The 26,353-nt window shown below is 37.9% G+C and overlaps 1 protein-coding gene across 2 annotated transcripts in view; it reads left to right on the forward strand.

Annotated features, from left to right (window-relative positions):
- Window positions 1-1,708: 1,708 nt before the first annotated feature.
- The window catches only part of NUP155 (nucleoporin 155), a 30,963-nt gene continuing 6,318 nt past the window's right edge, over window positions 1,709-26,353 (forward strand). Inside the window, exons 1-29 of one of the 2 annotated variants that reach the window (XM_027734115.2) lie at window positions 1,709-1,878; window positions 2,854-2,991; window positions 3,313-3,409; window positions 4,539-4,609; window positions 5,464-5,556; window positions 6,340-6,506; window positions 6,963-7,068; window positions 7,594-7,667; window positions 7,967-8,058; window positions 8,191-8,288; window positions 8,383-8,535; window positions 9,124-9,224; window positions 11,401-11,571; window positions 12,555-12,665; window positions 13,163-13,257; window positions 14,485-14,573; window positions 16,624-16,686; window positions 17,719-17,778; window positions 17,875-18,025; window positions 18,831-18,897; window positions 19,729-19,847; window positions 20,055-20,158; window positions 21,406-21,539; window positions 23,260-23,451; window positions 24,136-24,274; window positions 24,932-25,067; window positions 25,492-25,645; window positions 25,903-26,007; window positions 26,118-26,272. In XM_027734115.2, coding sequence (XP_027589916.1) covers window positions 1,743-1,878; window positions 2,854-2,991; window positions 3,313-3,409; window positions 4,539-4,609; window positions 5,464-5,556; window positions 6,340-6,506; window positions 6,963-7,068; window positions 7,594-7,667; window positions 7,967-8,058; window positions 8,191-8,288; window positions 8,383-8,535; window positions 9,124-9,224; window positions 11,401-11,571; window positions 12,555-12,665; window positions 13,163-13,257; window positions 14,485-14,573; window positions 16,624-16,686; window positions 17,719-17,778; window positions 17,875-18,025; window positions 18,831-18,897; window positions 19,729-19,847; window positions 20,055-20,158; window positions 21,406-21,539; window positions 23,260-23,451; window positions 24,136-24,274; window positions 24,932-25,067; window positions 25,492-25,645; window positions 25,903-26,007; window positions 26,118-26,272 — 3,371 coding nt within the window. In that variant the 5' untranslated portion in view covers window positions 1,709-1,742. The remainder of the gene's footprint in view (window positions 1,879-2,853; window positions 2,992-3,312; window positions 3,410-4,538; window positions 4,610-5,463; window positions 5,557-6,339; window positions 6,507-6,962; window positions 7,069-7,593; window positions 7,668-7,966; window positions 8,059-8,190; window positions 8,289-8,382; window positions 8,536-9,123; window positions 9,225-11,400; window positions 11,572-12,554; window positions 12,666-13,162; window positions 13,258-14,484; window positions 14,574-16,623; window positions 16,687-17,718; window positions 17,779-17,874; window positions 18,026-18,830; window positions 18,898-19,728; window positions 19,848-20,054; window positions 20,159-21,405; window positions 21,540-23,259; window positions 23,452-24,135; window positions 24,275-24,931; window positions 25,068-25,491; window positions 25,646-25,902; window positions 26,008-26,117; window positions 26,273-26,353) is intronic. The other variant, XM_027734116.2, reaches the window with a different exon arrangement.

The raw sequence follows: 26,353 nt of genomic DNA on the forward strand, positions 1-26,353 counted from the left end.
GGGATCACCCACTGCTGAAATTACATCACACACTGCTGAAATTACCTTTACCCCAGTTAATGCTCAGTTCTGCTGACTTCGCTCCTTGTGACTCTTATCGAAACGATCTTGTGATTGTCTTCTCTTCTCCTTAAAACATAAGATTTGCTAAGTGTACAATGTTGAAATGCGATTGCTTAACCATAACTGTCCATCCACATCTACAAACTAAAAAAAATTGCAACACTTGACTCAAACCCCTATTGAAATCATAAGGGGCTCAGTATCACCCTGTTTTTGGCTTACATCACTACACACAAAGTCACAGAATCACCAGGGTTGGAAGGGACTTCTGGAGATCATCCAGCCTAACTTTCCTGCCGAGCTAGGGTCATCTGAAGCAGGTGACACAGGAACATGTCCAGGTGGTTTCGGAATGCCTCCAGAAAGGGACACTCCATGACCTCCCCAGGCAGCCTGTTCCAGTGCCCTGCCACCCTCAGTGCAAAGTTCTTCCTCATGTTAAGGTGGAACTTGTTGTGTTTTAGTTTATGGCCATTGCTCCTCATCCTGTCACTGGACACCACTGAAAAGAGTCTGCTACATCCTCCTGGCACCTGCCTTTGAGATAGTTATATGCATTAATGAGATCCCCTCTCAGTCTTCTCTAGACTAAACAGGCTGCCGCAGTCTCTCCTTATAAGAGAGATGCTCCAGACCCCTAATCATCTTTAGCCCTCCACTGGACCCTCTCCAGTAGCTCTCTCTCTTCCTTGGATTTTCTTCCGAAATCTGCGTATGTCTGTCTGATCTATACTGTAACTCCACAGTATAGATCACATAGTTATCACTCAGGCTGGCAGCATAAAACCACTAAATCATTTAGGCTGGAAAAGACCTCTGAGATCAACAAGTCCAACCTTTGTCAACTAAGACTCTCTTTGCCTGGGCTGTTGCAGGGACTGGAAAAGACCTACTGTGACTGCAGAGTGGACAGGCAGGTAGGGAGCTGCCCAGGGCCACACACCACTGACTGAAGCCACTTCCCACTGCTCTCCTCAGGGCCCTCCTGTGCCTTTGAGGGGTGGCACAGCACATTACTCCTGTCCCTCGGGTGACCTTGGGGATCCCTGCAGGATGCAGCACAGCCCCGACGGGGCTGTCAGAGCAGATCAAAGAATCACAGAATGGGTCAGGTTGGAAGGGACCACAGTGGGTCACCTGGGCCAACCTCCCTGCTCAAGCAGGGCCATAGAGCACATGGCACAAGGTTGTGTCCAGATGGTTCTTGAATATCTCCAATGATATTCAAGGGAGACTCTACAGCCCCTCTGGGCAACCTGTTCCAGTGCGTGGTCACCTGCACGGTAAAGATCTTCCTCGTGTTCAGATGGAACTTCCTGTGCATCAGCTTCTGCCCGTTGCCTCTTGTCCTATTGCTGGGCACCAACGAGCAGAGCCCGACTCCATTCTCTTGGCACACAGCCTCCTTTAGATATTTATACACACTGACGAGGTCTCCTCTCAGTCACCTCTTCATCACACCTGCTTTGTCGCCTCTTCGCCTCATCCCTCCCACCCGCGCAACACCGGACCCGCCCGCCCCGAGGGCGTTCCCACTGCCGGGACGCCCATTTTCCGCCCCCCTTCCCTTCCCATCTCCCGCTTCCCGCCGCCGGAAGTAGCGTCGCGCGCGGGGACTGCCGGGATTGGGCGGGCGGTGGAGCTGCGCGGGAGTGTCGCCATCGCCGCCGCTGATCGCGATGCCCGCGGCCACGAGCCCCGCGGCGCCGGCCGCGCAGGAGGCGCTGGAGGCGGCCGGTCGCATCATCGACCGGCAGATCCAGGACGACCGCTGCTACCCGGACCTGTCGGAGCTGCTGGCGGTGCCGGCGCCCGGTGAGTGAGGGGGCTCTGCTCGGGTGCCGCTGCCCCCGGAGCCCCCAGGACCCACCGCGGGGCGGCCCCGGCCGGCGCTGCCCGGGCAGACACGCGCGCGGGCCGTGCTGGGGCCGGGCCGGGTCTAAGGGGCTGCTCCGTCACAGCCTCGGTGCGCGGGTGGGAGCTCTGGCGGTGAGCCCTGCGGGGGCACTGGGCTGGATCTGCCTCCTTTCCCTCCAGAAGGTGAAGAAAACGGCGCTAGTTTTCTGTTCTGCCTATTGGGAATCTCGTGCAGGATGCTCTCGTGGTAGCCCGTGCGCCCATCCCTAAGTTACAAGCAGCCTGGAAAGCTCTTCTTCGGCTTTAGTTTGTCTCTAGCTTTGTGTCACACATGGGTGTGATGTGAGGCATACGTCTTTTCAAACATTTATCTTCCTTAACACATCAAGGCAGCATTTCTCCATTAGTGCTGACTGTTTGGCAAAGTGGGCTGTGAAGAGGCACTCTAGAGCTGTAGGTGTATAATTAATATACGTCCAGGAGTGTCTGGATGCATACGAAGAGTATCTGTTTTCTGCTGTGGTGTGTATGGCCAGAGTGTAACTGCCCTGACAGCATCATGGATACGCGTCACATAAAATAATGGGTGTACATGGGTGTTTTGACTTGGTACTGGGAGTACAGATCACCTTTTCTAGGTGAAGGGATATGCTCCTGGGTTCTTCTAGTATGTATCTGGCCATACAATGAATAAAGGGCTGGAAAGTGTCATGGAAAAAAAGGGGGTAAGGAGCAGGCTGGGGTCTAGATGAGTTGTTCTAACAGTTTGTCTGCAAACCTGTTTGCTCTTGTCTGATTTAAAGTTTAGATTTATTGTTCATGGTTCTACTTACAGAAATCTTTGTTCACATGTATCTTGTGAGTAGTGGTATTTATATGTTTAAAGTCTCTGTAGCATCAAGGCATTTGATCATTTTTTATTCTTACTTGCAGGTAGCCCTACTGTTTCTGGTATGTCGGATATGGATTATCCTTTACAAGGACCAGGTTTGCTGTCAATACCTAATCTTCCAGAGATCAGCTCAGTCCGCAGAGTCCCACTTCCACCAGAGCTAGTGGAGCAGTTTGGACGTATCCTTATGAAAAAAATATGTTAGATTGGTAAGCAGTAATATTAGAAACAAATTTCTTTCCTCCATGTTCTTCTTCCCCAATCTTCTTGACAGACTCCCAGTAAGAAAATTTTATGTTGTTCAGGTTCTCTTCATAGCGCTCCAAATGGTCCATTTGTGTAGAGTTCCTGGTGGAATTGGTTATTGTATGAAGAATTTTCAAGTATATGGTACACCGTTTCTGTACTACTGCATATTAATTAATAGGATTTTTTTAAATGCTCCAAAGAGGATTTTGCTACCCAAAATGCATTTAATCCTTACATCAGCAGTGCTTTAGATATGCAGTGCAATTGTATGATGGGAGTATTTCCAGAGATCAGCAGAGCTTGGCTGACCATCGACAGTGACATCTTTATGTGGAACTATGAAGACGGGTATGTAGAGAACACATTCCTGATTATGTTTTATTTGTCCTATAGCAGAGTTAAGAGATTGCAGTGGTGGAAGATTGTTTACTGGCAGCACAGAGGTGTGCTGTTCAGTTTAACTGATCTTGATTCCTCTTAGGCTTTACTAAAACTTTTGAATAATAAGTATTTAAAGATCTGTAAGAGTTAGTAATGTTGCTGCCAAATCATCTACAGATGAGAGAAAGGAAAATGCATTTTCTTAGGGTTAGACTAGCTAATATTCTAAAGTTACTGCAGTATTTACGCTGGAGCTTTGCTTGTGCCAAAAAAGTAGAAAAAAAATTATTCTAGTTGCCTAATTTTTTAAGTAGGTTTAGTAAGTACTGAGATGCATGTACAGTGACCAGTCATTCCCACAATGGTGAGTAATACAGCATTAGTATTTCAAAGTATTGTTATTGAACCTCTCCTCCCTTGCTTCTTTTATGGATGCATAAAACTGAAAATAAGTTCATTGTATTTTCAAATGGCATTGATAAGTTTTTAATTTGTGGGTTTGCTTCTTTATTTGCCTATATAGAAGGAACTCTTTTAGTAAGAATTGCTTTGTGTACAGTGTTGCATTCTAAGAAGATTGAAGTTCAGATTAGCTCCTCTCTACATTTACATTGTGTCAGAGTGTATCAAATACATTCCCCAAAGAAAAGAACACCGCACGGTGTTAATGGTACATGGTAGGGAAGAAACTGGAACTTTGTGCTTCAGATAGTTTTCATGGGGCAAAAAAACTCCCACGTAACTTCTTCCTCTTGATGTTAATCAGCATTGAGATGCTGCATCATATAATTCACAGTATGAATTTACAAAACACAAAAATATAAAATACTGCAGTTGGCTTTCAGGTTTGAAATTCAACTATAGGGGCTTCAGGCAGCTTAAATGACTGCATAGTTTTGCTGTGAAACTTCTCTGTTATTCCGTTCTGCTGGACCTGCTTTCACCGAGAGTGAAAGATGTAGATGGTTTCAGCGTGTTACACAAGTATTAGTCATTTTTAAAATATAAACAATCTGATTTTATTTACTTTGTTATTATGTGATACTACATGACAAATTTTATGCAGGGTTTTTTTTGTCTGTTTGTTTGTTGACAGGGGAGATCTGGCTTATTTTGATGGCCTTAGTGAAACTATTCTTGCAGTGGGTCTTGTAAAGCCAAAGGCAGGTAAGGAATATATGACAGTGATTAGAATTAAGCAGTACTGAACCTTCCATATATTTTTTATATACTTTATATATGTGCACCTATATTTTATACTCTATATTAATAATCTAATGAAATATGCATTAATATAAAATAAAATGTCTTATTTTATACTTATCCATATATATGAACATGCATATGTATTAACGTCTGGATGTGGCACTTAGTGCTATGGTTTAGTTGATGAGGTGTTCAGTCTCAACCTGGAGGTCTTTTGCAGCCTCAGTGATTCTATGATATGTGAAAATCTCTGGTTTGTGTATGTGTATATATGTACACACAAGAGACATCAGTTTTAGAAACATTATAAAATTAATTACAAGCCAAAAATAATATAGTATTAACTATAACTGGTTTATTACTGCTAACTATATATATTAAACATAGTATGGTTCACCAGTTATTTATGCTGATAAGCTTGCCTTTTTTTTTTCTTTGTCACATCATGCTCCAACACTTATATGGTTCATAAATTTACATGTTCAAGCAGTAACTTCCATGGGATCCTGGTTTCTAGCCCTCCCTGTTATTTTGGTAGCTACTGCCTAAATTACACCGAAGTCAAAGTTGAATTGGCGAGAGGGTTGAGTTTGAAAGAAGTATGTTTGTAAGAAAAATGTCGTTTTAAAGATCCTGTATTTCATGAACTGCTGGCTGAATATTCCTTTCAAATTCTAGATTTTCACACATCTTTAGGTTTTACATATGATTGTTCCCTCTAATCAGTTGATATGGCTTTCTAGTGGATACATTGGCTACATCATGTGATCTCAGGGCAGGCTGCAAACTAAATTTTCTCTTCTTCCTTTATTTAGGTATCTTCCAGCCTCACGTACGACACTTACTTGTTCTGGCTACACCAGTGGACATTGTGATTTTAGGGCTTCATTGTTCTAATATACAACCAGGTAATTCTCTTTTCTCCATTCTTTCCAGTTGTGTATTAACAAATACACATGGCAACTTTATTAGTAGTCATTCAAAAAATAAAACCAAACCCCAAACATTTGCTAAGTCCCTTGCTAGTTTTTAAATCTTTAAATTGTGTTACAAACAGGGGAAGTAATTTTTATGGTGTGTACACTTGCTGGATTATGAACTCCATGAGAAGTGTTGAGTTTTGTTACTCACCTAGTTAACATAAAAAGAGCTTTTGAAACAGGTAATCCTGTTAATTAAACAGCATGTTGGAGGGGGAGAGAAGAAATGAATCTTGAAACTAGTGAATACAGTTTATTAACTTTGTTGGCGTTTCCTACCACAAATTTCCTGCTAATTTTTCCTACCACAAAAATTGAGAACCTGTTTTTTTATGCCATATATATTAATAGAGAGAAAAAATTGTTTGGAAAAAGTAACATTTTGCTTTTTTAATACTGTGTTGGTGTGAAAGAGATAATATGTAAAAACCTGTGTTTTGGACTTGTTGCAATTTAGAGGAGGTGACGTATAGAAATGAAAAACATTGCATTTCCTTACTTGGGAACTTACAAAGAATGTTTATTTTCTTAAAAAACAGGATTTGTTCCTCTGCAGTTCACTTTGGACAAAAGCTATTCCAGAATATGTTTACTAATTTTGAAATATGGTGTGATTTTTCCTGCTTCTTGAAATGTTTCTTGTCACGGACCTGTAATATTTATTAGAACAGCTTAAAATCTAAAGAGGTTTTATTTGTTTGTTTATCTGAGGTACTGGATCACTCAATGACAGCATGTCTGGAGGAATGCAGCTGCTACCAGATCCTCTGTATTCACTCCCTACCGACAATACCTACATCCTGGCAATTACCTCCAGTGATAACGGGCGCATCTTTTTGGCTGGAAAAGATGGCTGCTTATATGAAGTAGCATACCAGGTATGGTGTTTGGTACCTGACTGTGGGTTTTACACACAGGCGTTTTTCATTGTTTCATTGTTTTGGGATATAAGCAATAGGAATTCTAGAAGGTGTCAAGTTTGCAATCTTTTTGCTTCTATGATTGTGTTGCATGGCTTGGTTGCACAACAGCTCTGATATCTTAATGTAGATGCGTTTTGTTTGAAGAAGCAGTAGTTACGTAGGGAGTAACAGTGCAATCTTAGTCATGTTAAAATCAAATTGTGACATATGCACAATGTTTTATGCAAAATTTTCCTTTTAATGGTCACTTTTTTTCTTTCAATTGAATAATACATACTTGTGAAATTAAATCAAAGTAGTTAGATTTTTACTTGTTTTCATACTTATCCTGTGAACAGCTTTTTTAATATTGCTACTAGTTTGGAATTGTTTTGCTTTTTTTTTCAATGCTGTATTTGTTTTAAATTGTAGGCTGAAGCAGGCTGGTTTAGTCAGCGCTGTAGAAAAATAAACCATTCAAAGAGCGTGCTGTCTTTCCTTGTTCCTTCATTGCTACAGTTCACATTCTCAGAGGATGGCAAGTACTGATTTTAAAGGCTTAGCCAATAATTTGATGTAACCTTTTAAAATGATACTACCAAGAAGTCAGACTGAATAGTTTGCTTACTCATAGCATTGAATGATTGCCAATGAAATTTGCAGTAATTATTATGAAATAATTTTGTAGTTGTATACAGATTGTTTGTGTGTCTAATTCAGGATCTAGATAGCAAAGCCTGAAAAATTTGGCATTTCAGACTACAGTTAGTGATCTGTATCACAAAACTAATATGTGCTTAGTGGGATCAGCGTGAACACCAAGAATCTATAAGTAAATAATCTTACCCTGTTTTACTGCTTAGTGAAAAATTAGACAATTTTTTTTTTTTTGGTTTACTAACAGTTGTGTGAAGTTGATTTCTGTTTTAAATCACTTCCAGTAGGAGTCCTGAGACTGCAGTTTTTGTTAACTTACAATTAATTATATTTTAGGTATTCTAAACTTGTTTTCACCAAATCAAGTGTTAATTTTCTGGTTCTACCTTTTCCCCATCCTCCCCAGATCCTGTGGTTCAAATTGCCATTGACAACTCTCGAAATATCTTGTACACCCGCTCCGAAAAAGGAGTCCTGCAAGTATGTGACTTCTTATGACTGTGGCTGTGTTGCTAATGTGTATAATAACGTGTATGTAACTTTTTAAGTTTTCCTCAATACCTGGGAATTGTCTGTATGTATGTCAGGACATTATTTCTGTTGATCTTTTTCTAACAAAGTGTGTGCTAAAGACTTAAAGTACTTTTAAGGAAAGAGTAGCCTCAATTATATGGAAACATGAATATAAAATAAAAATGCAGCGTGAGTTTCTGCTTGGTAAGTGAGGCTGTATTTATTAATTCATTCCTAAATCAGTAAGCTGTATTATTGAATTGCAGGTTTACGATTTGGGGCAAGATGGTCAAGGAATGACCAGGGTTACTTCTCTTTCACAAAATGCTATAGTTTCTGCTGCAGGGAGCATTGCCAGGTATGTTCATGACAATTGTAATATAAGAGGCTTCCTATAAGGCCAGTAGTTTCATACTACCGTTTTGAAGAATGTTGTTTGCCTAGTTCTTTGGATTGAAAGTGTATGGGATTTTTTTGTTTTGTTTTTCAGAACAATAGATCGTTCTGTATTTAAACCTATTATTCAAATAGCAGTAATTGAAAATTCTGAATCCATAGACTGTCAACTACTAGCAATCACCCATGCAGGTAAAAAAGCAGTGCTAATTCCCCTCTGTTTAAACTAATAAACAGTATCTGCACAGTTTAGCAAATTTGTGACCTATTTCTATCTTTTTTTCAGGTGTCCGACTGTATTTTAGTACTTCACAATTTAAGCATCCAACAGCTCGTCCTTCTATGTTAACTTTGGTTCATGTTCGTTTGCCACCTGGATTTTCAGCTTCCTCTAATGTAGAGAAGCCCTCAAAGGTTCACAGAGCTCTTTATAGCAAAGGTAAGTGGTGGAACACGGCTTAAATGAAATTAATTTTTTGGGGGGGTGACAGTCACTGTTACACTGTTTTTGTATTGGGGAGCTTGAAGCGGTGGGAATAACCGAAAGCTCTAAGTGTGGCCCTTACAAGGTACTGAACAGCTGCCAGGTGGTTCCAGCTTTATGCCATTTCTGATGGTAGGCTCAATTTTTAAAAGTGCTGCAGAAATGCAGGGGGCAAATATCTCTATATTGCTGACCCTTTTGGTCATATGTACTGATTTTTTGCTTTGAAGTCATTTCTGGATGTTTTCTCATCCATCTGCATAAACTCTTTTGAGGCACGTTCTACCCATTTTAGGCTCACTTTTATTTACATTTTAGATAGGAGGTGGTGTTAAAAGTGACCTTCTGAAGAACCTTATGACGTACAAACTCAGGAGATATTATTTGCTGCTCAAATTGTATGATAACTACTTACAGATTGATTTTTGCTAGTTTAAGAATGAATTAATGAGTTTTGAATTTTATGGATGATTATTACTTCTAATACTGTTCTAATAGACTAATACTGTCTTCTAACAGACTTACTGTTCCTCTTCTTGCTAGGGGTCCTGCTGATGGCAGCTTCAGAAAATGAGGATAATGACATCCTGTGGTGTGTCAATCATGATTCTTTTCCTTTTCAAAAGCCAATGATGGAAACACAGGTATAAATCTAACTTCTATAGGTTTTTGATGAAATCTAGGTATTATTTTTTTCTTTTCTAATAACAGATGCTTGAATAATACTGTCTGCAAGAAGTGGGTAATTCACAGAAAAGTTCTGTGAGTTAGAAAGCTACTAATCAATAATGCTTCAAAGAAAAAAGGTAGTTGACCGTTCTGTGAATGAGTCTCTCAGTAGACATCCTAGTTCGGACATACTTTTCTAGCTTAATGCAAGCTATGTATCAAAAAAAATTACCTTAACTTCTAAGACTTGACTTAGAAGTTGTATATATTTGAAAATACTGTTGTCTATAGCATGCTACGTATTCTGCACAAGCACAGGAAAGCATGTTCCACAGCCCTTAGAGGTTTTTGTTGATGAGGATAAAATTTGGTAAAGATTGTTTAAAATGTAGGCACTAGAAGCTTCAGGATTCTTTACTTAAACTGATACGCCATATCTTCATTAAATGTCACATATGATTAATCTCTTAATTATTTTATAGGAGTTTTTCTCTGATTTTCTTTTTCTTAATTGTTACATAAGTGGGTTTGTAAGAGGGGCTTGGAGAGGCTAATTTGCCTTACGTTTTGGTTCAAGGAGAACGTTTCATGTATTCCATCTCTGAAAGAAGTTTCAAGTCTTCTACTGAAGTAGAGGAGTGACATGTCAAAAATAGCGTTTATTGAAAGAGTAGTGGAGTTGGAGTGAATGGGAGGACTGTATAAGCTAAAAGTTTCAAAGTCAGGTTTTGGCTTTTCTTCTGTTTTAATTAATAACTTACAAAGGAGTTTTATAGTTACTCCAGACCCCTTCCCTGCAAAAACCTAGGTATATGTATCCCAAGTGCTGACATCTCTTTTTTCCCAAGGCATCTGACAGTGACAGATGGGTAAGTTTTCTGAACAAAACTGCAGCCTGTTCTTGAGCAACAGTTCTTCCTTGTTAGCATACATAGTTTTCTGCAATGTCTTCACCAGTGTATGTCTCTTCTTGAGTTATATTTAAAGTACTGCTGCCAGCTGTGAAAGTCTTGTAAACCTTTGTGATTCAGTTACAGGTTATTTTGATTCTTTAAGAAATAATTTAAATTCATGATATTTGTGGTACTTAGTTCTGATATGGTTAGCAGATGGTTGGTGTTTATATTGTAGCAGCCTTACTTTGCAAGTTGTTTTACATTTAAATGTAGAACACTATCCCTGTCTCCCAAAAGAAGCAGTATATTATTCCGTTTCTCCTAAAACCAGCAGTGTATATACAGCTGTAAATTTGGTGGTAGCCTTCTGTTAGACAATACAATAACTTGCATATTTTCCTTGGGTTTTCTGGTGTCAAGAGCAGAATCTATTCTGTGTAATTTAAATGATAAATTGCCACGGCCCGAGGGGAAAAAGGGATAGGGACGCGGCACCACACAAAAGGGTTCAGACACAGCTGAAAGTCTGGGTGCGATGCCAGTTTATTAAAGGCAAACAGGGACTTATATAGTGAGGGGAGGATTCATAACTGGGGTGGAGCATGGGATTGACAACCAAGGGTGAGACAGGATTGGGAGACAGGGTAACTTACAGGTGTAACTTATGGGTATCCAAGGGAAGGGACCAACGGGGGCTCACTCTGCACTGCGACAACTCTCAGCTAATCAGTGGCAGAGGAGCGGGAAAGCAGGGGAGAACAGGGGAGTAAACAACTTTTGGCGGGAAAATCTGAGAGTGGAATAACATTGGGGTACATTAAACTTAAACCTAATATAAAACCTAATATAAAACCTAATATAAAACCTAATATAAAACCTAATATAAAACCTAATATAAAACCTAATATAAAACCTAATATAAAACCTAATATAAAACCTAATATAAAACCTAATATAAAACCTAATATAAAACCTAATATAAAACTTAATATAAAACCTAATATAAAACCTAATATAAAACCTAATATAAAACCTAATATAAAACTTAACTTAATATAAAACCAATGATGAACTGGGGAATAACAATCAGTCCAATAAGGTATCAGTCCATTCAAGCTCCATAAACGTCTCTCCATGCTTGAAATCTCTCCCATTCTGATTTTCTGTCCTCCTCAATAAATAGTAAAATATTACCATGGATGTGCAAAATCCATGTTTGTTACCAAACTTTGAATATTATCTATCTATTGTTCAGATGACCACCCGTGTTGATGGACATTCTTGGGCTCTTTCCGCTATTGATGACTTTAAAGTTCAGAAGATTGTAACACCACTAAATAAAGATATTATTCCAATAACTGACTCACCTGTTGTTGTGCAACAACACATGCTGCCACCTAAGAAGTTTGTTCTGCTTTCAGCCCAGGTGAGTATTATGTTGCTTGATGTAGGTAATCAGAAGAATAAGTATAAAGTTGGACAACTCATCTAAACCTATACATTCATCTTAGATATGTTTTAAGGATTGTGTTATGAACATGAGAATGAATAAGGAGGAAGATTGCTACAACCATCTCTACCTGTTTTAAATTTACTCAAAGTTTTTAGGCCAACTTCTCTTGTACAGTGTATTAAAAGTTGTTGGTCTCCAGGAAACCCATGTAGATACAAATCATCTGGGAAGTTCTTTTAACCGTGGTTATGCTTTTGATTATATAACATTGAAACAGTCGCTGGCTGCCTAGAAAATATAGTTCAAGTAAATATTGTTGGCAATTGAGATTTGAATAAATAATTTCTTATTTGTCATAGAAAAAGTCCCAAAAAGGTTACAAAAGTAAAGAAGCTAACTTCTGTACTTTTCTATTCTGGTTACATTTACCAATATTTTAGACACAATGGGCCATTTAAAAAAGAAAATGTTTAAATATTAATGTCTTGCAACTTCTAGACCCGCAAGTTGCATTTGTTTAATAGCAGAGCAGCTGTTTTGTGAAGAGCATTAACTGAAACCTTTCCAGTAGTTAGGAACTGTTATTGGAAGCAGGTAAGGTGATTGAATGTAAAATCTTACCATACCCTGAAGTCTTCAGGCATTTTTTTTTTCCAGGCAGTTCTAAGGGTTTACAAGATACAGAAAGCCTTTCTTTTCTGCATATACATGCTGTATGTTTATATTTGTGTTGGGCTAAAACCAGCAAAATAAGAACACTGTGGAGAGTTTATAGCCATTGCAGTATTTTGCCTGCCTTTCCTAGACTCGCTAGTCAAACTGGACTTCAGGCACCAGTTATGTTTTGATCCAGTGGAGGAAAACTCAGAAAGCTAAATATAACATCGCTGGGAGGCATGTTGGAATGGGCAGAGTAAAGACAGCTTTTTTTCTAACTTACTTTGCCTTATTTTTAGGGAAGCTTTATGTTTCATAAACTCAGACCTGTCGACCAGCTGCGGCATCTGCTTGTTAGTAATATAGGTGGAGATGGAGAAGAGATTGAAAGATTTTTCAAGTTGCATCAGGTAAGAAGAGCTTTTGACATGTTATGGAAGATTTGTTATATTTATCTAAATCACTTTCTTTAGCGTCTTTTTGTTGTTGCTGTAAACTTTTAGTCAACACTTCATTTACCAATTACAGTAGTAGCTTTTCCTTTTCTATTGTCTACATAAAACTAAATTGCATAATGAGAAATAACTTCTCATTTTATGGTATCTAAAAATTAAAGTTTCCCTGAAATTCTTATATGTCTTGCATGCAGAAGTATAATGCAATTCTTAGTTTAGAAGAGAAGGTCATCTAAGAGTAGGGGTAGAAGATTTTCTAAAAAAAGTTGAATTCCTACCACTACAAGTTTTTGCATTTTACATTTTAAGGCCAGTAGAAATGTGTATAATTGGTTTGGGTGTTTTTGTTTAAGGCAAACAACAACAAGTTTAGTTACTGAGCGAGTGTAACTTCTATACATTTCTTATGAACTTGATATAAGACACCACACTAACAGTATAGTATGCTCTAGGAGGATCAGGCCTGCGCCACTTGCCTTATTTTGGCCTGTTCTAATGCTGCATATGATAGAGAAGTATCTGCCTGGGCTACTCGAGCATTCTTCAGGTAAGTTTCAATTCTGTATATTGTTCTGAATATTATGCTCAGGATCACTACAGCCACTTGTACAGGATTTTTAACCTGCTACTTGAGTGAGCCTAGTTTTACAAGGAGTGTAGATTGTTAAATCTAATAGAATATCCCTTTGCACTAATTTAGGGCTCATCAACAAAGAAAGCTTTCTGTAATGGTGATTTCTTGTTAGTTCCCCTCTTGGATGTTTGTATTCTATGTGCAGAGGAGGCTATTGAAAATGTTGTTTAGTCTGCTTGAAATGCACTTTACATATATTTCACAGTATCTCAATTGATAGAAGCGTAGAGTGTAGTAATATCTTTAATGAGACCAACTCAGGCAGCTGGAAAAAGACAGGACAAGGTTTTTTAATTTTGTAGGGGTTTGGTTGGGGTTTTTTGTATGGTTTGGTGTTTTATTCTTAACATATTGTAGTTTTTGCTGTTCACCATTGCACTAAGGAAATATGGTGCTGTTCAGGGCCTGGTGGCTTTTGGTCATATGTGTCGATTTTTTTTTATTTTTTTTTTTTTGGTGTTGCATGTCTTTTAGTGGGGTGGGCAGATGGTTTTTGTTGGTTCTTTGAGTGGGGGCAATTCAGTTACTATTTTTCAGGGTTTGGATTTTTGGGGGGATTTTTTGTTGGTTTTTTTCAGTACAATTTAGGTGACGAAGTATGGGCTTCCATTCTGGAGGATGAATTTGTAATCCATGTATCTTAAGTACTGATTATCCTTGATATCATGCAGATAGATGTATTTTCATCTGCTAAATCTCTCATCTTTTAGTTTAAAACCGTTTCTTCTTGTCTTGCCACTATTTATCCTTGTAAAAAAATGCTCCATGTTGTGGGTCTCTTGGGTGTCCTCACAAGGTGTGTAGCCAGGAGTAAAAAAAAAAAAAAGTTTGGGGTGTTTGGTTTGGGGTGTTTTTTGTTGTTGATTCTTTGAGTGCGGGGATGATATATTGTGGATGATAGAAGGGCAAGCATAGGTCTTCTCAGCTATGCCCTTCTTTCTGCTTTCCAGTAGCAGCAAACCTTGAAAAGATACTAAAGCATAAGCCTGATTTTGAGAACTGGTAAATTTCTCTTTAAGGCTATGCTGCAATTTTTATTCCCAATTTTAAAAGTACCCCAAAATTGCTGTTAAAGGCGTGAGAATTGAATGGGCTGTGTATGACATGTTAGGAATTTTTGGTTTTGTATGTAAACTTTAGGTATGGTGGAGAAGCACAAATGAGATTTCCATCAGCTCTGCCTCCTCCAAGTAATGTTGGACCTATTCTGGGTTCTCCAGTTCCTGCCGGTACGTAGCATTTCATGGTTTTGGACAGATTTTTCTTCATTACGTATGTGTTTTGTCTTCTCACAAGTACCTGTGTTCTTTTTGTTTGAAATAGACTTTGTTTTTTCACTCACTGGTTAGTTAATGACAGGAGTTTTTTCTGTTTCTCTTGAGAGATTTTTGGGCTTAGTGAGGGGGGTCATGTTATCTCAAACTGTCTCCACATTGCATATAGTCTGTTGAGATACTGTGCAGAAGGTATATGTTTGTTGTTGCCAGAATCATCTCAGCAACCAGAGAACAACTTATCAATAGTGTAGTTCAAACTTTACAAACCGTAGTTGGTTGCTGTATATCATCCTGCAGTGTCATTGTCATACCTCTTCAGATACTGTTTATGAGAAAGGAGAAATTTTGATCAAGAAGTGAGATAGTTGTTTGGAGTGATTTCTCCCTGTAAATGCTTGTGCTGGTTTAAAGGTAAACCAGCAGGGGAAATGAACTCAACTCAAAAGAGAGCTTATAAGTCAGAATAACAATTTAATAAAATAATACAATAAGTACGATTATAGAGACAAACAATTGGTTTTAACCCACAAAACCCAAATATATAACCCAACACCCTGGGGCATGAACAGAGTGGTGTTCTTTGGGCCCCCTGAGTCCAAAGGAAAAGGAGAGGGGAAAACCTGTTGGTGAGAGTGGTGGTTGCAGTCTGGTCAAGAGTGGTGGTTGCAGTCTGGTCAAGAGTGGTGGTTGCAGTCTGGTCAAGAGTGGTGGTTGCAGTCTGGTCAAGAGTGGTGGTTGCAGTCTGGTCAAGAGTGGTGGTTGCAGTCTGGTCAAGAGTGGTGGTTGCAGTCTGGTCAAGAGTGGTGGTTGCAGTCTGGTCAAAAGTGGTGGTTGCAGTCTTCCTCTGGATCCCAGGAGTGGTTAAAAAGGTCCCAAGACTCCAAGATTATATATCCTCCAGTTCAGGCAGAAATACCCAGTACCTCCCTCAGGGTGGGGGGTTCCTTAATGGGCGTGAGGACAAGAGCAACTCCTATCTGGCAGGTCTCTTAGCACCTAGTTTATAACCTGAGGAGTCAGGCTCTGTGTGCAGATGGTGTAAATGGTTCATTGATAACGGTTTCTGGGAAATGGCATGGAAGACTATAGAATACACAGTTTTGGTTTACACTCATCCAGTGATGAACTGATCTCAGCTGTCCTAACTAGGACAGTGCTCTAGCTTCAACATTTGGTTTCTGCTTCAATCTTCAGTCCCTCCAACAAATGAGTAAAGTGCCTATTGTTTCTCCTCAGAACTTTATGGTTATTGGAGTGGAGACCTTTTTGTATTCTCAAATTCAGTTAAATTTCTACAGTTGCTTTGGAAAGTGTCCCTTAATGTGTGTTTACTCCAGATTTTGAGGAGTTTTAAAAAAAAAACATAATGATGAATTTGAAACTCTGAATTACTGAATTGAATTAATTATTATTTTTTATCAAGAACTTACTAATGTAGAAGATCCCCTACCCTTATCTGACATGTGGCATTCAGTTTTGCACAACAGACTTGGGAAATAAACTTGTTTGCCTGAAACGCAAAGAAGTTCCATATCAGTACCATTTTTTACATATATCCAAATTCCTAAGTATTGAACAAAGATATGCTGAACTGGGATGAAGTTTTGGAAAAACAGTTGACCGTGTTTTTCAGAATTCTTAACTACTATTTAAACACTTAGAAGAGTGGCTGTTTTAAATGGATCAGTGACATCACTTTCCAGGCTTTATGGTGTAGAACAGTAGCAGAGTGGGCAGGAGCTGAGGCAAGGCATAAAAATGCAAAATTAAAACTGAGTTGGAGAGAACAGCAGCTATAGGGAGAACAGGTGCTAGGAGGAAACTGAGAATGAAAGTAAGGTGTGGGGGAAATGAGAGGAATCTCTGTAATCAATAAAGGGATTCATTTTACAAGTAAATGTACTTTTCCCAAGTCTAAATGTTCAGATATTTTTTATCATATTCTGTCATATATGCCTCTTTCAAACATAGTATCAAAGCACATGTTTCCATTTTGCTTCAGTAACAGGTCCAGGTGGAAGATGGCACCATTCTTCTGCTACTACTTTCTCGGTTTGCTCAAAGGGTAGAGAATTGTCATGTGAAATTAAGATTCTGATATTGTGGATGTCCCATGTGGTGGGTCAGACAGTGCTGACAGAAATTCATTAAAACACCTCATAATTTTGCATGTGACACTACATTGCAATAACAGTAGCATTCAAAGGCCAGGCACCTTTAACTTGGTTCCATCTTTGTCACACTGTTGAAAGTCTAATCATGCATTTGCATGCTGCTTTTCTGCAAATTTGTGCTTTGCTTAGCACATATAATGTGCTCTGAGAATGCATTGGCTCCATATTATTTTCTGAGATATTGTGTGTTGCCAAGTTGAGAGAACTGCAGTGAATTAGGCAAGAATTGTTTTATAAAAGTCAAACTTTCAGAGTGCCAGTTTTCTGGCCTTTTCTGTGATAGATCACCTTACTTGCTGCTGGTACAAGGACATTTTTGTTCACATATGTTTTGGTTTGATGATGGCACATTCCTCATATTTTGGGGACTTAAGTTAGGTATTCAGACTTCAGTTGCAGGAGGGTTGGTTTTCATAGCTGGATTTGAGGCTCAGCCTTAGTGTAGCAAGTTAACAGTGTTGCTGTAGTGTTTGTCTGTCTGCCCTATGCAAAAATGAAGGATAATAATGTCAATGTCTTTCAATTGAGCGCTCAGAAGGTAAAATTGATATTATTTCAAAAGATCTAAATGACTGAAGGCGCATGCTTTAAGAATATATGCCCATATCAGGAGTGGGAGCAGTCAGAAGGTGAGGAAAAACAAAAAGTACACAAACAGTATTACATTCAGTGCACAGAACAGCAGGCATGCAATAAATTACACATAAATTCTGGGAAAAAAAGCCAAATAGCTGCTCTTGAAGGAACTGTGTCTATTTGGGATTCACTTGTGAAGTGTTGGATTGATAAGAAATTAGTGCAATTTGATACTTAACTATAAATAAAACTTTGCTGCTTTTGCACAGGTATTTTATGGGTTAGATTTTGGTTTATTTTTTTGATTGTTTTTAGGAAACTCATCTTTATTTCTTTTCCCTTTTTAGGTTCCCCTTTGACTGTTGATAGTCCATATCCTAATCCTAGCTTTTTGACATCTGGACAAGGTAACATCTTTTCCTTATCTGGAGAAACAGATTTGTTTGGTTTTGGGGGTTTTTATTGACATTCAAATGAGTAATATTTACCAATTTTTACCCAAGGTTTCCAACCTCCTGCTGTGTCAACTCCCGTATATCCTGCTGGGAATTCCATGTCTCACCCTGGTGCATCTGTTAGCGGAATGATGGGTCCCGAGATAGTATTTTCTGGAAGACACAACGGCATCTGCATATACTTTGCTCGTATTATAGGGTGAGGATCCTGTCACTCAATTTGTTTCATAGTTTTTCTTTCCAGTAATGCTTATTGGATGTTAAATTCTGTTTTAATATCATTTAAATTTGAAATCAGTAAAGTGCATTTTTATATTGCGTTATGAAGTACCTGTTGATATAATACATTATCTTTGCAGCCCCTTTAATAATAATACATTCAGTGAATGCCTAGGGCAGGAAGATTGCCTAGACATTGATCCTGCAATCAAATGCATTAGCACAAGTCTGAAAACTGCAGTTCTTATTTTTCAAACCTATGAGCTGTATGTTTTAAACTCCTATTAAAGGGTGAAACAGAAATGCAGAAGGACTTACAGGATCAAAATCCTGGCTTTAAGTAATTTCTGTTAAGAATCTCTAAAAAGAACGCTCAAGTCAGAGCAATGAAGCGGGATTAAAGAGGATTCTGCTACCTGGGTGTTGAGTCCTAAACACCTCAAGCAAGAACAGAGTTCTGCATGCTGATTAGGAAAGAAATTTTTTTTACAAGACTTGTTTATTTGCACTATATTTCTGGGGAGTAATATTGGCCTGTAGTTAAAATATTTGAAAGTGTCAAATTTTAAAATTTGGGATTTTGTTAATTATTTATATCTGTACTATTCACACTTTTACAATGGTTACCTTTTTAAATATTTAGTTTTCATCCAAATAAAATCCTTATTTTAGACTTTGAAGTAAAAAGCATTACCATTTCTTTCTTAAGAGATTATACATAGAAGACTTGCAAAAATACTTGCTTAAATTACTTGGCTTTAACACAGAGCTGTTTTGTGTTGCAGAAATATTTGGGATGGCAGTATAGTTGTGGAGAGAGTTTTCAAGAGTGGCAATCGAGAAGTTGTTGCAGTATGTAAAAGATTATTCTGTGTTCCTGAGTTTCTTATAGTATTTGTCTTAAGTCCTTTTTAACTTCTGAGGTCCTGTCAGATGTCTTTTTGAGCTATTATTTTGAATGTTAACTTTTTAAGTAACCTAAATAATTTTATCTCTACTATTTCTAGTTGATAATGGCTGGTTTTCTTCATGTTTATTCATGGCTCTTCCTTCATACCCCCGTAGGGCTTCTGCATACCCCCTCCAGACAAACGCTAAAAATGAAATACTTTAGTGAGTTAGGATGGTCATTACTGTTATGGAAGTTATATGCAGTTATGGAAAAAATATCCATGATTTTTCTGACTAACACCTTGCTGTTTAACTTTTTGTCCATTATCATAATAACAAAATCTTTTCGGACTGTGACTGTTAATAGAATCCTCAACTGAGTAATTTTAGCACTGCAGATTAACTGCTACATGAGCTTTCCTTCTCCTACCTCCTAAGGTAACTGGGAGACTCTGGAAGACCTTGGCAGTTATGCTATGTCTTAGCAATGCTCAACATTGTTCTAGTTTAGAGTTGGAAATAGTAAAGTGTAGCTGATTTAGTTTTCAGAGGGGTAAAGAAAGTAGTATCTTATACTATATATCTTCAGAGGACTGCTGCCTCTTCACATGTGTGCCCCCTCAACGAATGTGGTATAATGTTGTGTTCTTCTAGTGATCCGTTACTATTAAACTATTTATGTGTTGTACCCTCTTATTTGTCTTTTTAGTTGGCGTTAGCTTAAAATTGAAAATTTTTGGAAAAAAGTGTGAAAACCCAGCTTTCTGTAAAGAAGTTTGCTTTCTTTTGCAGATAGAAAGCAGTGTTCCATCCCGTGTGCTGGAATGTGTGCTACAAGAGCTAAAAGGTTTACAAGAATTTCTGGATAGAAATTCACAGTTTACTACAGTAGGAGCCCTTGGAAACCCAAGGTAATTATTAATTGTGGTAAATTTACTGGTGGTGTTTAATGTCCAGCTTTTGAAAAACTATACTATGCTTGTGTTCAGTTGAAGTGTTTTTATGGTCTCCCACTTCAACTACTCAGATGCTAAAAATGAGTTGTTAGGTGCATCTTTAGAAGATTCAGTATTTGTATTCTTATTAGCATCTTTTTTGGTTTTGTTTTGGAATTGCAGTTTCAGCACACCAGCCAATCTCCAACAGAGACTCCTGGGTTTTATGCGGCCTGATGGTGGAAGTTCTCAGCAGGTCCAGCAAGAACTTCAAAGGAAATATCATGGTATGTAATTACTTCTGAACAGGAAGTGGGAGGGCATGGTGCTCTTGGGTGTTGTCTTCCTCACTTTTCTTATGAAATCCTCAGAATAAAAAGGCCTTTTTTCCACAGAAATTTTGCATTAAATGATATGCTGGGTTTTTTACATGCTTACCTGTCTCCTTTTTCTTCTTCCTAATGTGGCCCGTGATTCGTAAGATTGTTTTATCTCCTCACTATGGTGCTTAATAGCTGCACACCCATTTATACTTTCAGGATAGCAATTGCTAAGCAGTTAGTTTATGAAACAAGTGAGCACGATGTCCTATTAAAAAGAAATACTGTAATGCAAGTTGCCAAAAGTAAAGTCACTAAAATGTCTACAAAACTTTGTTTAGAAACATGAGGTCTGTCACACAGCCCATTTGAATTCATGTCCTCCTGTAGTGCAACTTTTGCCCAGCACTTGCAGGCAAGTTGGGAAGTGTTGCTGCAGTGTATATGGAATTGAAGATGGTCTGTTTGAGTATAATCCTGGGTTTTCAATAGTGCAAATGTAATTTTTTTTTTAATTCATTATGTAGGATTTGGTAGACATTTAATAATTTTATTTTTCATTTTTATTCTTTACTCATAAACTCTTTTGGCTTGCTAAATGACACTGTATTTATTGTTTCCTCATATATGAACTGTAAGCATTCAAAAGTACAGACATAAATTGTTGCAATTATGTTCCACTCATGTTATAAATATGAATACATTATCCTTTTGTTAATATATCTTATCTGATATAAATGTTACTAGTTTTTGGAGTAGTTGTTGTTTTAAAGATAGTGCAGATAGTGTTGACCACTGCTGTAATTGTAATTGTTCTCTCTAGAACTAAATACAGGTACTCAAATAAAAAGAGAATTTGTATGGATTTATTTTAATTTATTTTATGTTCATCACACATGCATTTATAATAGCTATTTATGAAAAAATAGCCAAAAATTTAAGACTGATGTATAAATCTAGTGTGTTCACAGGAAAACATACTTCTTTTTTAGAAATTATTCCTTCTGTGTTGTGTGGCTTGAAGTAAATGTTAACAGATGGTGTTTCTTTGGGGAAAGAACATAGGGTTAACAGCCTCTATCTCCCAAGAGAGCTGGACAGCAATAATCAATAATGGAGAGGGAAAGGAAATTGTTGCTGTAAAACCTCAGAAACTCACACACTAATTTGAAACATGTAGAACAGTTATTTGCTGACAGTCTTTGCTTTTTCAGCTGAGGCACAGCTAACTGAGAAGACTTCACTTCAAGGCATCCAACAGCTTGTTCGCAAAACCTGCCAGGCATTGGCTTTGTGGAAGTTACTATGTGAGCACCAATTCAGTGTTGCTGTAGGTGAGCTTCAGAAGGTAAGATCTGGATCATATAATTTTAATTTGTTTATACTGATCTCCTGAATTTCCTTTACTACCTAAGTTATTCTCAAAGGACTATTATATTAATTTTAAACCACATATAGATTTTTATTCAGGTCGCAAGTGTTTAAGAGTGTGACATCTAGTATTGACTTAATCACCCAATTTTATGAAATTGGAGGTGTCACTAAAATAAATTATGTTTTACTTATATTGATGGTTAATAATGAGTCTGGTTGTATAAATTACTGTGTTTTCACCTTAAGCACATTCTGGAAAATGTGCTGAGAAGGGTAGACTAATGTTTTCCAACCAAGTGGAATTCACTCTTTGCCTTAGTCTTGGTGGAAGTTGGAGAGCAATAGGGTAGTAGAGTCTTTGCACTTCTTTATAGGTAGGGTTCCAGAATGTACCACAGAACAGCTGAGGCTGGAAGGAATCACTGGAAATTGTCTACCCCCTCTGCAGCGAGGGAGGAGTAATCTAGTTGACCCTCAAAGCAGGGTGAACTAGAGCAGGTTGCCCAGGACTGTGTCCAGTATGGATTTTTATATCTCAAAAGGTGGAAACTCCACAGTGTCTTGGGGCAACTTCTTGCAGTGTTGAACCACCTTTAGAGTAAAAAGGATTTATATTCAAGTATAATTTCCTTTGCTTCAGCTTTTGACCATTGTGTAGTGTCCCGTTTACTGAGCAGTACTGAGAAAAGTCTGGCTCTGACTTCTTTAGACCTTCACAAAAATATTAGTAAGATGCCACATACTGCCCCTTGAACCTCCAGGCTAAACAATGCCAGTTCTTTCAGCCTCTCCTGGTTTGTAAAGAAGCAAACTTGCAGAACTATGGGTGCTACTGCTGTGCACCCTTTGCTAATGTCAAATTTGTGTCCTACCCTTGAAAAAGCTATTAATTAGAATACTAGGCATTCTGTCCTAGGACTTGATAGGAAAACAGACTATTTGAGAAGTTGAATTCTTTTTCCATAAAAATAATAATTTTAAAATCTCACAGGTGCACAGAAGCTGTTATTCTTCACACTGTTGCATTGGGGAGCTTTGGGCAGCTTTTATCTTGTGTTGGACAAGGAGTTAACTAACTGTGTAACAATTTTCCTCTGTCTTCAGTAGATTTAGAGGTTTTGTAATGTTATTATGCTGTTAGCGATCATCTATAGATGCTACATAGACACTACTAGCAACTCTATGTGAGCAAATATTTCTATTAAATTAAAAACTAATAACCTTCAAATAATTTATTTTTAAAAGGATAAAGAGTGTGCAGACCTTGAATTTTTCAAAATCCTCCTTTTATTGCATCTGTCATTTTTTTAATCTATGACAATAAAATGGTTTTCATTCTTAAAACCTACGACGTACTCATTTTGTAGGGTGTGCATTCTGACAGCGCCCTATGAAGTAAGGGGAACTACTAGTTCCATTCTTATTTGGAGAGATCTGAAACAGAGGTTACACATAGTGAAGATGGCAGAGGAAGTCTGCTAAGAGGAGGCCTTTGGCATCCAGGGATCTAGTGCTTTCATTATTCTTTCCATTTTGCTATATAATGTGTGTTTTAAGTAATATATTTCTGTGGTGTGCACTTCAGTCATTGGAGTTCTGTATGTTTTTAATTACTGGAAACAATTAATTTTGCTGCTCTAACAACAGAAAAAGTAAAAGATTTGGTAAATTGATGATATTTTGTCTATCTTCAGGAACTTCAGGAACAGCTAAAGATTACTGCTTTTAAAGACTTGGTGATTAGAGACAGAGAGTTGACTGGAGCACTCATTGCTTCTCTCATAAACTGTTACATCAGAGATAATGCTGCTGTGGATGGCATCATTGCCCATTTGCAAGATATCTGTCCTCTTCTTTATAGCACTGATGATGCTGTGTGTTCCAAGGTAAGTGCACTTCCAGATTTTACTGCACCAAAACACAACTTCAGAATATGTTCACACGAGGTAAGTTGGACAGCTTGTAAGTCATTATGCTCAAGTAGTTTCAGAAGCACGAAAAACAGTGAAGGCGAGAAGTCATGGGCATATTTGTGTCTTTCAGTTGATTAATGCTGAACATTACATGAAAATTATTTGAAGCATTTGCAATTATTTGTAATGTTCAAACGATCTCTACTTTTAATCTGATGTATATCTGTCTTCTTATGTTGATAAAATGTTTTCTTATTTCAGGTCTTCCTCAGCATAGGGTCTTGGGTTTTGTCTATTGCATAGTGGAATTTGAAAGAGATAATTGTGTTTAGTTTAATGGAATTTGTAAGAGATAATTGTGTTTAGTTTAATGGAATTTGGTCTTTGAAGGTTTTCAAATAAATTTGAAATAAGGAACCGGTGAGAGGAGAATGGGGAACCCCTTGGTTAAGTCTTCAGCCCTTCTCTCTACTGCTGTTGTAGTCTTTCTGCTGGAAACTTAGTGACCAGAGAGTGCTTTTGAGAGGATGATGTTTCTACTGTTTCAGCTTTAAAGTTTGGAATAATAACTCATTGACAGTATCCATTTGGATTTATGTCCAGTATTCATGATGTGCCCTTGTGAATAATTTCCATTTTCCCACGATTTGTCTCTAGGCAAATGAACTTCTTCAGCGCTCTCGACAGGCTCAGAGCAAAATGGAAAAAGAGAAGATGCTGAGAGAGTCACTGAAAGAGTACCAGAAGATCAGCAATCAAGTAGACCTTGCTAATGTTTGTGCACAATATAGGCAGGGTAAGAGCCAGTTACTGATCATGTTCTGTCAAATAGTTTCTGTAGTGTCCTTTCATGCTATCTTCTTTTCTGTTTGTTTTGTTTACCAACTTTCAACTCCTTTTACCATAAACAGTTAGTTAATAACCCTTAGAATTAAACTGTACCAGCCTGTTCTTTTAAAGCCTTTCTAGAGTTCACCAACCAACCAAAAAAACCATTTCTATATTAAAATATTCCCATGAACTTATTTAATATTGCAGTGTCCATTTGTTTCATATATGTGGTTATAATATTTTTAGGCAAATTCTTGGGCTATATGTGGTTTCAGGTAAGGTTTTATACCAAATAAGCTGTTGGAAAGATGGTTCTGACCCCTGTTCAGTGCAGTAGAAGCTAGTAATTTAAAACCATGACAGTTAGATCTATATTTAAGATTTCAGCCTCTGTACAGTGTTACACATTGTGCAGGACATTCTGATGTAACTTCATATCCAAGTTCAAACTTGCATGTAAGTCACACAGCTTGGGTACAGGTGTAAACCTCTGTATGATACAGAATAAAGTGAATAGTGTTTATGTTTTCTTACTTGCTAAATCAGAAGTGGTTGATATCACCATTTTGTTGTAGATTTACTACAATATTGAACAGTGATAATTGTTTTGATTTTTTCCTAGTGCGTTTCTATGAGGGAGTAGTAGAACTCTGTCTTACAGCTGCTGAGAAAAAAGATCCCCAGGGTCTGGGCCTTCATTTCTATAAAAATGAAGAACCAGAAGAGGATGTTGTTGGACTCCAGGCTTTCCAAGAGAGGCAAGTTTTCAGGATAATTTATTATCATTATATGGGGTGCTTTATTTCAAGTGACTGGAAAAGTAGCTCTTTTAGGGAAGTTGTGTAAGGTAATAACAAAACAAGCATTTTATGGTAAGGGACACAGTAGAAATGTTTTTATCCAGTATGTTCCCCTTGATTGTTATTAATATGGCACCAACTTCATAAGAACAACACCTAAAATGATAGATGCAGAAAACATTGTGATCTGAACATTATAGAAATACTTGTTAGCAATATAAATGAGAATAAACTAGATTGTGACAACTATCTTAAAATGATCTATGACATTTTTCAATTTTAGTAACTGTCTACAAAGTCATACAATAACAACACTTGAGAATAATCTTTCATAGATAGTTGCAATGAAAATTATGAGACTTTTCTTTTGCTCTGTTTACAGATTGAACAGCTACAAGTGTATCACTGACACCCTTCAAGAGTTAGTGAATCAGAGTAAAGCTGCTCCTCAGTCTCCCAGTGTACCCAAAAAGCCAGGTCCTCCAGTGCTGTCATCTGACCCCAACATGCTAAGCAACGAAGAAGCAGGGCACCATGTAAGAAACTCACAAAAAAGTCATGGCTGCACTCCAGAAAATAGTGTGATTTGAAGGGGTATAGAATTTATCGTTCTAATAAAATTATGGATTCGTTCAAAGTGAAGATTTGCCATGAATTGGCTTCTATATCTAGACAATCTGTAGAAATGATGACGCACAAATAACATGTACCGAAGTATTGTCACATAGGAATTCAGTGCTTAATGTAATGTAACCACATGTGGAATAACAGCTTTGGCCTTTCTCTCCCTTAGTTTGAACAAATGCTAAAGCTGGCTCAGCGTTCTACAGATGAACTCTTCAGTATTGCACTTTACAACTGGTTGATACAAGCTGACTTGGCGGACAAACTGTTACAGGTGAGCTCATCTACAGACAGCGAACTAGAAGAGTTAATTGTAACAATGTGAGTGCTTTAAAGAAACGAGGAAGAGCAAGAGTATAAATGTTCTCTTTATGATTTCTGCAGGTTACTGCCCCCTTCTTGGAACCTTACCTGGTGCGGATGACCAAGATTGACCAAAACAAAGTTCGCTATATGGATTTACTGTGGAGATACTTTGAGAAGAACAGGAATTTTAGTAATGCTGCCAGAGTCTTGGCTAAGTTGGCTGACCTGCATAGGTATGGATTATGTGCGATCTATTGCATATACTGAGGTAACTAGGTAAAAATCAAACAAACTAAAATCAAGACCTTATGTGT

This window comes from Pipra filicauda, unplaced genomic scaffold, assembly GCF_003945595.2.
Source record: "Pipra filicauda isolate LSUMZ 115617 unplaced genomic scaffold, ASM394559v2 scaffold426_size588282_pilon, whole genome shotgun sequence".
In the NCBI taxonomy this organism is placed as follows: domain Eukaryota; kingdom Metazoa; phylum Chordata; class Aves; order Passeriformes; family Pipridae; genus Pipra; species Pipra filicauda.